This window comes from Lontra canadensis, unplaced genomic scaffold (assembly GCF_010015895.1).
Source record: "Lontra canadensis isolate GAN:19392208 unplaced genomic scaffold, GSC_riverotter_1.0 scaffold23, whole genome shotgun sequence".
In the NCBI taxonomy this organism is placed as follows: domain Eukaryota; kingdom Metazoa; phylum Chordata; class Mammalia; order Carnivora; family Mustelidae; genus Lontra; species Lontra canadensis.
In genome coordinates, this window is record NW_022631017.1 from 5,647,718 (window position 1) to 5,658,961 (window position 11,244).

Here is an 11,244-nt window from a genome sequence, read left to right on the forward strand (position 1 = left end):
ATCTTCTTTAGAAAAATGTCTATTCAAATTCTTTGCCTGTTTTTAAATTGGGTTGTCTTTGTTGACGTGTAAGAGTCCTTTATATATTCTTATTACTAGATCCTTATCAGATACTATGTTTGCAAATATTTTCTTCCTTTCTCTGTGTGTTTTCTTGAAGTGTCCTTTGAAACACTCTCGGGCTACTTGTAACAAATATTAAAACCTTGAAACTAAATTAGGAATATGTAATTGTGTTGTGTCTGAGTTATATATTTAAATTTAACATGCTTTGTAATTTCACAAGAAAACCATTGTATCCAGACCACACTTTGAGGCTACCAAAGAGTCTTTTGAGTTCATTATGGGATCCATCTTAATGATAGATATCGCTTTTATAGCAGCTATGTGCCAAGCACTGGGCCCTTTATGCCTACTAGCTTCATTCCCACAACAATCCTATGAGGTAGAGATTAATCATCATACTCATTGTGCAAACAAAATGGATGCAGAGGAAATTTGCCTGAAGCCAGAGAGTAAGTGGCAGAGATACGCTCCAGATTCTGACGCTTTTAACCTCCTGAGACGGTCAAGGCGGAGTTAAGCCATTTCAAAGAAGGCTGACCCTTAGCTTTGAGGAAATTACAGTGTTTTCATGAAGTCCGCCCTCTGGACAGTTTTCCCCTTTGTTCGAAGACAGAAACTAGTGCCCTCCCCTGCCCACGCCCCCCCCCCCCCCCCCCCGGCGTCTTCACTGCTCTCTTCCTTTCCCGTTTGGCCACAAGTCCCTCTGTCACCTCCACGGGTCCCAGGCTTTTGCTTTTGGAAGTAACTGCGAAATCGCCGGCGTCTCCCAGGTGGAATTGGTCTAAATTTCTGACGGCCAATAGGCGGCGAGGAGCTACTGTTTCAGCCCAATGAGGCTCCCAGCGGAGCCATGGGCGGGGCCGGCAGGGGGGCGGGACCGAAGCCCCCAGCCCTGGTGCCTACTGTGTGAGGCGCAGGCTGCGCTGAGCGGAGCCATGAGCTGGACCTGCCCGCGTTGCCAGCAACCCGTTTTCTTCGGTGAGGCCCGGGCTGAGGAGGGGGAGATGATGGGGCGAGTGTGAGCCGGGGCGTTGGAGGAGTTTACGACAGTGTGGCCTCAGACCCTCTTTCCACCTCTGGGGCGCAGGGCACTCGGGCGGGTTCGAGCTGAACTTCCCGGGACACTCCCCACAGTCTCTAGAAAGCAGGCGGGCGGGGCTAAGGAGGGAAAAGGGGGCCCACCGCTGCGTGGCCTATCTCCCCACTGCCCGGTTCCACCTTGTCCCCCACAGCGGAGAAGGTGAGCTCCCTGGGCAAGAACTGGCACCGCTTCTGCCTGAAATGTGAGCGCTGCCACAGCGTCCTGTCCCCAGGAGGGCATGCAGAGGTGAGGCCTGGCCAGGGCTATCTGTCACTGTCCCCTAAGCACCAGCCCCCAGTTTCGACTCAGGAGGCTCACTAAAGGCAACCTCAGCAAATACCAAGACCACCTACTCGGAGGGCCCCGCACCAGCCAGGATTTGGGATACCTGAGTTGTGCCGGTGGACCCCATTCCTTTTGGTGGGGAGGGGAGGGAAGCCACGGTTTTCTGACCTGCTCTTGCTCATTCTCCTGACCACAGTGGCAATTCTGACATGCTCACCCTACACCTCTCCCGGCCCCACAAGCCCAGGCCAATGGACAGACACACCTGGCAGTCTGTCCTGAGAGAAGGCCTGTGGGACACAGGAGACCCCCCCCCACCCTACCCCAGGCCTTTAGTCCTGAGCAGCCCTCTTTCCTCTGCTTGTGCCTAGCACAACGGGAGGCCATATTGCCACAAGCCATGCTATGGGGCTCTCTTCGGACCCAGGGGTAAGTACCAGCCTAGAAGAGGCCAGGGGACAGCAGGACCCTCTTTGTGGCCGGGAACTGGAGGTTCAAGCCTGACAGCCACTATTTTCTCTGCAGGGGTGAACATTGGTGGTGTGGGCTCCTACCTCTACAACCCTCCCACTCCCACCCCAGCCAGCACCACTCCCCTCAGCCCCAGCAGTTTCAGCCCCCCCAGGCCCAGGACTGGCCTCCCCCAGGGCAAGAAAAGTAAGTGAAGTTGGGCCTCAGCTACTCCTCATCCCCAGGCTGGAACAGGTCTCCCACTTAGTCCTCTGCTTCACATTCCTATAACTTCGTTTGTGGCAAAGTCTTCTCTTACTCGTGGCCCTTTTTTGGGGGGTTCTCTGATGTCAGCTGCTGAGTTAAGAGGTAAATTGGGTAGATGGCATTATCACCTGCATTTTACAGGTGAGGAAACCAAGGTTTGGAGAGAGCAAGTGGCATTATGCAGTCACACAGCGAGTCAGGCAAAGCTGGCCTGGAATTCAGGCCTCTCCCAAGCCAAGGCCATGGAAGGAATGACCTAGGAGCGAGAGGTCATTGAGACAGGGTCAGCCCCTCTTATTCTTCCACTTCTCTCCTCTCCCTGTACCTTCCTCCCATTCCCTAGAGTGGGCAATGACGCCGTGCTCCCCAACACCTGACACCCATGCCCTGGCCTGCTCCTGTATCAGCTCAGGTTTCCTGAGGATAGAGTTGCTGACCAGGGTTGAGCTAGTGGGCACCTGAACCCCTGCGAGGAGAAGGAAGCAGGGGGCCCCTTCTGCAGAAAGGTTGGGGACAGGAGGTGGGGGTCATAGGAGACTCAGCTCTGCCGAAGAAAGCAGATCTATGGCGAGCTGGGTGGAGTGCTCCGGGATGAGCACGGCTTTTGAAGAAGCCATGTGCAGGCTGGTGCTGATGGGCCCTGCTTAGGCCTGGCCCCCACCTCAGCCCTAGCCAGGGCCTCTTCCCCTTAAAGGCCCTCCCCACATGAAGACATTCACTGGGGAGACTTCACTGTGCCCTGGCTGCGAGGAACCTGTCTATTTTGGTAAGTGACAATGGGAAGCTTGGGGAGGAGGGAAGAGGATGGGCATCAAAGAGTAGGGAGGTGGTGCAAAGCAGGTAGGTCTCATTGCCCTGCCCTAGAATTACCAGTTCTCTCCACCACCAGCTGAGAAGGTGATGTCTTTGGGTAGAAACTGGCACCGACCCTGTCTGAGGTGCCAGCGCTGCCGGAAGACCCTGACTGCTGGGAGTCATGCTGAGGTGAACGGGGCAGGGATGGGTACTTATGTCGGGAGGAGGTAGGCTGGAGATGGGAAGAGAGCCAAGCTGAGATGGCTCTCTTTTCTCTCTATGTCCCAGCATGACGGCGTCCCCTACTGCCACATCCCCTGCTACGGCTACCTGTTTGGCCCCAAAGGTGGGCAGCCCCACCCCAGACAGCGGGCCTATATGGCATGTGGGGATGTGTGGACAACTTCCCCTGTGGTCAAACACACCCAGGCCCCTCCCGATTCCCTTCATCCCTCAGCCCAACAACCCCCACCCCCAAGGCCCTTGGTGACGGGGCTCTCTCCCTCAGGTGTGAACATTGGTGATGTGGGCTGCTACATCTATGACCCCGTGGAGATAAAATCCAAATGAGACACTCACAGGAGAGGTCACTCTAACTCAGGCCTCATACCATCCCCTCCATGGTTGAGTGGGAGCTACAGAATTCTCCAGTCCCATGGGGCGGCGGGGGCGGTGGGGAGGGGGGCGGAGATGGTCTTCCAGTGGCCTGGGCCTAGGCTCCATGGTAGACCGGGGAGCCTAGACCTTGCTGATTCCTCACTTCGTTCCTGTCTGGCCAGGAGGACATAGACCACCACATTTTAAAGGGTGTCCTCCCGTTCTTCCCAGTCCCTTTTCCTAGCAAATTCTGTAATTTCAAGGTACTTAAGAAACGTGTTTATTCTGGCTTCTCCAATAAAATGTTGGCTCCCATGCCTTCAACTCTTCTTTGGACATGAGGCCTAAACAATGGGGTGGAAGATGGGAGGCGTGGGGTGGGGGATGCATCACCCTGCAAAGTGCCTGGGAGGTATAGGGCCAATCATGGGAACAAAGAGCTCTGTTCTCCTGGTTACCCTCGACCCGGGAAGCTCCCAGTACCACACAGTGGACAGCATGCCCACAAGCCTGTTGGCGCTAGAAGTCATCATAGGGCAGTCCCTTCTTTAGCACCATCTCTAGAGGAAGCACGTTATTCGGCATCTCGTTTGAGCCTGACAAAAGATAGATCCTGTGGTGAGGTCTACTAAGAGCCTTCATTATCCATTCGAGAGATGAACAGACTGCAGCCTTGGGAGGGAAAGCCACATGCCGAAGGTCACACAGCAAATCAGTGGCAAAGTTGGGATCAGATCGCAGGGGCAGACTGGCTTCCCATCCAGGGCTCATCCATGCTGCCCCAAACCCTTGGGGCACCTTCATTTCTAGAACTCCCCCCAGCCATGACAAGGGTACCAGAATTATTCAGCAGCCGACTGCATTCTAGGAAGTCACCCAGCTGCTGGAGGCCAAATAGTCGAGGCTGAATGAGCACAGAGAGGGGGCACTGTTGGCCACCCCAGCCCTGGGGATGGGGCTTGATGCCTCCAGCCCCAGCCACAGGGCCTGCCCTTCTGGTCTTCCAGCCCCTGCTGCAGAACTTCTGTGGAGAGCCTGTCCCGATACCACTCAGTCCTGGACCCGCTTCATGGGCATCTCTTCCTCCTGAAGGCTGGATGGGGCACTGGGGAGGAAGGAGTCATGAGCAGTGGTGGGGTTTAGCCCCTGGGCCTCCCATCAGGGCTGGCCTACACCTCCCCCCATCTGCTGGTATACAAACATGGGTACTCCCGCAGGTGACTCCCACACATGCTTGCACACATCCCTGATGCACAGGCATACCTGAGTGTGCACACATCCACCTCTTCCTGGACAATCTTGGATATCCATGTACACACACATATGGACTCGTGTACTTTTACATACCTCAAGTCATAGGCCCATGCACACTTGCATAGAAGCACCAGATACACAACATGCAGACACGTCCTCTCTGCATCCTACCTAAGGCGTCAGGTGCTTGAGCACTCATTCCCACATGCATGTGCTCACACAAACAGTCGTTCTGTGCACACCTCCTCTCCACGTCCTGGATGGTCTCTGGCAGCTGTGCTTGCCTCGTCTCTGGTAGCAGGAGGGCAGTGCAGGCAGCCAGCAGGGCGATTCCCCCATAAGCGAGCTTGGGCAGTGACAGCCATACTCCATCCAGCAAAGCTGCCAGTGGGGCCAGAGAGCCCCCCAGCCGGCCCACCAGTGAAGTCAGCCCCATCCCTGTCTGTCTGTTCAGAGAGAGGATGGGGGAATGGGTGGGTGTTCACATCTACTTAGGGTCATGCCTCAGAGGGCTCCCATCCTGGGCTGGCATGTCCTGAGCCCCCTTCTCCCTAGATGGCTAAGAAATCTGAGGCTTCTTCCAGGTGGTCTTCCCATCTGTCCCCAGGCCAGGGACCCCAAGCCAGTATGCACCAGAGGATGGGACCCCCATTCTGACAGAATCAATCAGGTACTGCTGAAGGAAAAGAAAAGTCATCAGAAAGGGGGTAGGGAAAGCGTAGTGTGGAAGGAAGAAGGTCCCAGCTCCTAGAGACCCTGCCATGTTGGTAGAGGAGGAACAAGGCTTTCTAAATTTACCCAGTCCCTACCTGCCAATAGCTAGTTGAAAGGATACCAAGGAGTGCCTGGGTGGCTAAATTGGTTGGTCATGGCCACTCTGGATTTTGGTTCAGGTCATGATCTGGGGGTTGAGGGATGAAGCCCCACCTCAGCTCTGTGGGAGTCTGCTTGAGATTCTCTCCCTTTCCCTCTCCCTGTCTGCCCCTCTCCCCACTTCATGTTCTCTCTCTCTCTCTCTCATCTCTCTCTCAAATGAATACAGTCTTTAAAAAGGTAAAAAAAAAAAAAAAGGGGGGGGTGCAGGCCTTAAGTCCAGAGACAACCCCCTAAGCAGCACTGCCTGGGGCTGTAGTGAATGGGAAGGGAAGGGCAGATAGTGCTTTTTGTGACTTTTCTTTTAAAGAGGCCTAGAGAAGTGTGACCTCGCTCAGCGTCACTTAGTAACAATAAAATGCTCTGCCTTCTACCAGATTTAAGCAAGCACAGACAGCTCTGATTAGCTCTTGTATTCTGGGTTCCGTGTAAGGAACGGGTAAGAGGAACTGGGCTGCAGTGTGTGTGGTGTTGGTAAAAAGATGTGACTACAAGCCCTCCCCCAGGTGGGTTGCCTGGAACCCAGGCTCCCCTCACCTGAGCACAGTAGGGTACAACTCCGACGTGAACAGGTAGGCAGTGGTGAAGGCAGCTTCAGAAAAACCTTTCCCTATCACAGCCAGGGCGATGCTCCATGTGCCCATCTCTGCAGGAAAAGGGGTTCGGGTAGTGAGCGGGCCTTGCGGGAGACCCAGTGTTCCCGCGATGGGAGGTTCCCGGAGCGCTGGACTTTGAGCAGGCGCTTCCGGGAAAGGGCGGGCCTTCTGGGGCAGGAGGCGGGGCCTCCGGGCAGTGGGTGGGGCTCACCAGAGGGCACCAGCAGACTGATACCCAAAGCAAGGGCCGTGCCCAGGAGCATTCCTGCTTGCGTGAGACGGCGTCCCATGTGGCGCACCAACAGGTAGACCAGCAGCTTGGAGGGCAGCTCAACAACCCCGAACAGCAGCTGCGTTTGGTACACGTTCAGCCCCAGCCCCGACACGTCCAGGCTCAGGCCATAATAGGAGAAATTCACTCCAAACCTGAAAGGGGTTAGGATGCCACTCAGGGTGCCACCCTCCTTTTCACGCCGACTCCTTGTCCTCTCTTTTTAGGGAACTTTGACTTTTTAGAAGGACCGCCTCCCCCACCTCCAGAGCCCACTGCCCACCACCTTCCCTGTCCCCATAACCCCTGGGAGTGTGCAGCAAGTGCCAATGGCCAAAGCGTCTTTACGTACTCTTCACAGCAAGCCTTGAGGTAGGAACTAACAGTGTCCTGTTTTGCAGAAGGGGCTCTGAGGCTCAGTGTTGTGACCTGTCCAAGGTCTCACAGCAAGGAAGTGGCAGAGCCTGCATCTGAGCCCCGCCTCTGATGACTGCTCCATCTTGTGACTTTCCAGAGCCCCCTGCCCCCAGGGGCTGGTCGTCCTGCTCTGCACAGTTACAGTTCACTTGTCCATCTTCCTCTCACACTCAGCACCATCCCGGAGTCTGCCGCCCCTCTGTCCACCGATGCCCACCCTGCCAGGCCCAGGCCAGGCCCCCTCCTTACCACATCACCATGCAGCACAGTGAGATGTGTCGGAGCCGTGGGGTCCGGAACAGGTCTAGGTAGGAGGGTCTTTGAACCACTCGCTCCCGAGTGGCCACTTTGTTCAGGGCCTGGTGGGAGAGAAGGAGAGTTTGTGACATCAGAGTTGGCTTAGGCACATGGCTTAGCTAGGCACATTGATCTTCCTGGGTCTCTACTCTTCCTTCTTCAGCAGCGGGGGTGGGGATGCACTTGCAAGCTGAATAGGGTGGGCCCTGAGTCAAGGATGTGGCCCACCGGAGCCAGGCAGGACATTTTGAAGAGTTTGGAACTGTCCACTGGAGGCCAGAAACTTTTCCTGCACATACACACTGGGCCCCAGGAAGGGGGCGCTTGACATAGGCCTCACACACACACACATGCACGTCCCTCTCATGCACGTGCGTGCACTCACACACACACATTCTCCCTCACCTCCCGGCTCAGGCCGTCTTCACCCACGAGCTGCCCATTGAGCCTGGCACAGCGGAGCAAGTACCTGTGGGCCTCCTCTACACGTCCCTGGGTCAGAAGCCAGCGTGCAGACTCGGGCACCCACCTGGGGGACAGACAGCAGGAGGCCCTTCAGGCAAAGTCAGCACCCACAGCCACATCTCCCTCCTGCACATACCACAGCCTGTCAACCTCCAGACTCTTGCCCATGCAGTCTCTCAACATGGCCCAAACCCTCCTCACCTGACGGACTTTAATTCATCCTTTAAGGCCCAACTTAAAAAGCCACCTTCTCCCACACTTCCTTGCGCAGGCCTGGATTCCACAGCCTAGGATTCCCTTCTCTCCAGCTGGGTTGGTTTCATTCCTGATACCACAACCCCCAGCATCAGCCACCCACTTCTCCCACCGGTGATAGGGTGAAGGAGAGACAGACACACAGAAATCCCCAAGGGGAATCAAAAGCCAGTTCATTTTGGGGAGGCAATGAAATGGCCACCCTGCCTGGCTTCCTACCCTCCTGCTTGGACTCCCTATCACTGTGCTGGCCCTATCTCTCCGTCCCTGTCTCTCTTGTCGCTCCTCCGACCATCTCTATCTGTCCCTCTGAATCTGCCTTTCAGGTCTGGCCTCTGACACTTTCTCTCACTGATTCTGTTTCTGTCTCTCCACAATCTCTCTATACGTTGTCCTGTGTTTCTCTGCTTCTCATGTCCAGTGCCATCTTTTTTGTACTGGTTGGTTTCTCTTTCTCTCTTTTTCCATTTCCCAGTCACTGACTTTCTCTTCATCTCTCAGTCATTCTGTATTCGAATCTCAGCCTCTGATTAGTTCTATCTTGGGGGGCGCCTGGGTGGCTCAGTTGGTTAAGCGACTGCCTTAGGCTCAGGTCATGATCCCAGAGTCCTGGGATCGAGTCCCACATCAGGCTCCCGGCTCCATGGGGATTCTGCTTCTCCCTCTGACCTCCCCTCTCATGCTCTTTCACTCTGTCTGTCTGTCTCTCTCTCAAATAAATAAATAAAATCTTTAAAAAATAATAATAGTAATTCTATCTCTGAGTTCCTCTATCTCCCACTCCCAAGCTGCCCACAGTCCTCACCAGAGGCTGAGGATGCCTGGGGCACAAGGCAGAGTGACAGCCAGCAGAAGCCATCGCCAGTCCCGTATCAGGTACCCGACCAGTGCCAAGAGCATCATGCCCACTGTCCAGAAGGTGCCGCTCAGGACACCTGCCACGGTGCGGTGCCCCACGTCCAGCCATTCCATTTCTGGGCCCAGGGCAGGGGCCAGAGACAGGAAGAAAATTAGCAAGGACCAGATGGGTTTAGTCTCACCCTTGACAACTGCCTCCCTCCAGTCTCCTAGGCCCTGCCCGTCCTTTGCCTGCCTTACCCAGTGGCATCACGATGATGGTGAAGCCAGCCAGAGCTGCGCCAGTGAGGGTGCGGGTGATGACGAACATGATGTAGCTGACCGAGGCTGCAGATGCCAGGCCTAGCACCAGGGAACTCACATAGGCCACCAGCAGCAGACGGCGTCGCCCGAACCTGCACAGGGGTCACGCGGGGTCAGCTCCCCATGAAGAGGGGAGGTCTCACGACAGAGGTAGAACAGGCCCATAACCCCAGCTAGTGGGAGAGGGCTCCCCACCCACTCCCCTGCCCACCCCCCACTGCACCCCACCTGTCAGACAGGTATCCGAAGGCCACAGCCCCCACCAGCACACCAGCAAAAAAGAAAGTGGAAGTGGCTTTGTTCAGGCCTTTCTGCTCGCACACGAGGTCCCACTGCAGGGACAAACAGGGAGGGGCCTCCCATGGGTACAGGCCCTCTCCAGCTAGCACCGACCCTTCCTCTCTAGACTCTGGGGCCTTCCGAGGTCAACAGTCCCATCCTGGCACCTCCATGTCAGATAAGAAACCCTCAACTATTCACCCCAACTTGAGGGGTACGAGACTTTGCACCCCCCACCCCAGTCCTGCAGCGTCAGTTTCTTTTCATGGAGGGCCTTCTCTTTGACAACAGGTCTGCTCCTCTCCAGACAGAATGCCCCTGTCTGCGTTCACCTCTGGATGGATTATATAAATCCCAGACCTGGGACCAAAAAGAAGAAGAGAAAGAAGGAGGCCTGTATGGTTTCCTCGCCTCCTACTGTAGAAACACCTTTCTCAACTCTCTCTCCCAGCTCCCAGGAGCCATCTTAGCCCTTCCCTGCCTTAATCCCCTCCCAGCTGACACTAGCAGCTCCCCATAAGGGCTCCTTACTACAGGCCAGGAACGAAGCTCACTGCTTTAAATTCATAGATCCCATCTACAGATAGGTAAACTGAGACTCTAAAAAGTAAGGTAATGCGTCTCCTGCCCACACAGTAATCACCCAAGGCAGTGGCAGGCCCATCCCACTCTCGTGTCCCCCGGTCTCACACACGGGTACCTCGGTTGCAATGGTGGAGGCGAACTCGGAGCGGTCGTAGTCCCAGCCCTGAGGGCAGGGTGCTGTGGAGGGCTCACCCTCCAGCTGCCCAGGGCTCTGATCCACTCCCCAAAATGTGGTGTTGGGGAGGGCCTGGGAGTGGGTGAAGTAGAGGCAGGAGCTGAGGGTGCCGTCAGGCTCCCGGGGCAGGTGGGCCTCCAGCCATGCGTCCTGGTGGCTGAAGTTGGCGGGGACACCAGGCAGCGCACAGCGGTGGGCAGGTATGGCCGTCAGGAAGACGGGCAGGAGGAAGTGCATGGGCAGCAGCACTCGGGGAAGGGCCAACAGGGCCACATTGCACAGCTGGAAGGGCCCAAAGCCGCCCACCTGCTCTAGCAGCTCCTCGAATCTCATGCCGCCCACCCACCAACGGTTTTCAGTGCCACCTTCCTCTGTAGTGCTCAGGACAGCATGGTCCACCCACAACTTGGACCCTTGGACTCTGGAGGCGGGACCAGTTAGTCTGAAGAGCCGAGAGCCTGCAGTCGGAATCCAGCCCAGAGGCTGGACCAGCACTGGGCCCTCCCTGGTCACCAGGTCTTCAGGGATCCCCGCCTGTTTGGCCCAGAGCCTGGGGGAGGGGCTGCCATCCATTGGGAGGTCACTGACTCTGTGGCTCTGGGACTTACAGATCGGTGCTCAGGAACCAAGTGGGCTAGCCTCGGGTTGCCATGATGGGGTAGCTGGGATGTGTAGGAAGTGAGCTCCTGACCCCTTGATCGACAGAGCTCCAAGAGTCCCTAAGAGGAGGAGTCCTCCAGGGCATGGTGACAACTCTCCTGGGATGCCCTTTGTTCCACGGGAGATTTAGGTCAGCCTTACCTAATGAAGCCACAGCTCTGCTGGGCCCCCAAGATTCAAGACTGAGGGCCAGGGGCTGCCTGGGCGGCTCAGCTGGTGAAGCATCCAACAGGTGATTTCGGCTCAGGTCATGATCTCATCGGTCATTCAGCCGGGAGTCTGCTTCTCTCCCTCTGCCCCTCCCCTAGCTCACTCCCTCTCTCTATATATCTCAAATAAATAAATAAATCTTTTTAAAAAGGAGGGAGGGTGGTGGTTGACCCTCTGCCTTCGGCTTGGGTCACGATCCGGGACC

The 11,244-nt window shown here is 56.0% G+C and overlaps 2 protein-coding genes across 6 annotated transcripts; one reads left to right on the forward strand and one right to left on the reverse strand.

Moving 5' to 3' along the window:
• The first annotated feature begins 847 nt into the window (after positions 1 to 847).
• CRIP3 (cysteine rich protein 3) lies at positions 848 to 3,607 on the forward strand. 4 transcript variants are annotated; one of them, XM_032862117.1, is made up of 8 exons: positions 924 to 1,044; positions 1,299 to 1,393; positions 1,804 to 1,861; positions 1,958 to 2,089; positions 2,844 to 2,915; positions 3,039 to 3,133; positions 3,233 to 3,290; positions 3,453 to 3,607. In XM_032862117.1, the coding sequence occupies exons 1-8, from the start codon at positions 1,002 to 1,004 to the stop codon at positions 3,512 to 3,514; spliced, it is 615 nt and encodes a 204-aa protein (XP_032718008.1). In that variant the 5' UTR covers positions 924 to 1,001; the 3' UTR covers positions 3,515 to 3,607. The 4 variants fall into 4 exon arrangements, with proteins under 4 accessions (XP_032718009.1, XP_032718008.1, XP_032718011.1 ...); XM_032862118.1 differs by lacking the exon at positions 3,233 to 3,290 and having other exon boundaries at positions 848 to 1,044; positions 3,453 to 3,590; XM_032862119.1 differs by lacking the exon at positions 1,804 to 1,861 and having other exon boundaries at positions 927 to 1,044; positions 2,816 to 2,915.
• A 198-nt stretch (positions 3,608 to 3,805) lies between these two features.
• On the reverse strand, positions 3,806 to 10,564 carry SLC22A7 (solute carrier family 22 member 7). Of its 2 annotated transcripts, XM_032862121.1 has the most exons (10): positions 10,110 to 10,564; positions 9,359 to 9,462; positions 9,068 to 9,222; positions 8,775 to 8,943; positions 7,655 to 7,778; positions 7,202 to 7,311; positions 6,476 to 6,690; positions 6,206 to 6,314; positions 5,038 to 5,241; positions 3,806 to 4,646 (listed from the first exon to the last, which is right to left on the reverse strand). In XM_032862121.1, exons 1-10 carry the CDS (start codon positions 10,500 to 10,502, stop codon positions 4,592 to 4,594), a joined length of 1,638 nt encoding a protein of 545 aa, XP_032718012.1. In that variant the 5' UTR covers positions 10,503 to 10,564; the 3' UTR covers positions 3,806 to 4,591. The 2 variants fall into 2 exon arrangements, with proteins under 2 accessions (XP_032718012.1, XP_032718013.1); XM_032862122.1 differs by lacking the exon at positions 9,359 to 9,462 and having other exon boundaries at positions 7,719 to 7,778.
• Positions 10,565 to 11,244: the final 680 nt, after the last annotated feature.

Excerpts from the sequence above, each read along its gene's own strand:
- CRIP3 (XM_032862117.1), top strand. The coding sequence starts at position 1,002 with ATGAGCTGGACCTGCCCGCGTTGCCAGCAACCCGTTTTCTTCG. Across the intron at positions 1,862-1,957 it reads GGCTCTCTTCGGACCCAGGG|GGGTGAACATTGGTGGTGTG; the intron begins GTAAGTACCAGC and ends TTTTCTCTGCAG. Across the intron at positions 2,090-2,843 it reads CCTCCCCCAGGGCAAGAAAA|GCCCTCCCCACATGAAGACA; the intron begins GTAAGTGAAGTT and ends TTCCCCTTAAAG.
- SLC22A7 (XM_032862121.1), bottom strand. The coding sequence starts at position 10,502 with ATGAGATTCGAGGAGCTGCTAGAGCAGGTGGGCGGCTTTGGGCCCTTC. Across the intron at positions 8,944-9,067 it reads CATCATCGTGATGCCACTGG|AAATGGAATGGCTGGACGTG; the intron begins GTAAGGCAGGCA and ends CCCTGGGCCCAG. Across the intron at positions 7,312-7,654 it reads AAGACGGCCTGAGCCGGGAG|GCCCTGAACAAAGTGGCCAC; the intron begins GTGAGGGAGAAT and ends CTCTCCCACCAG.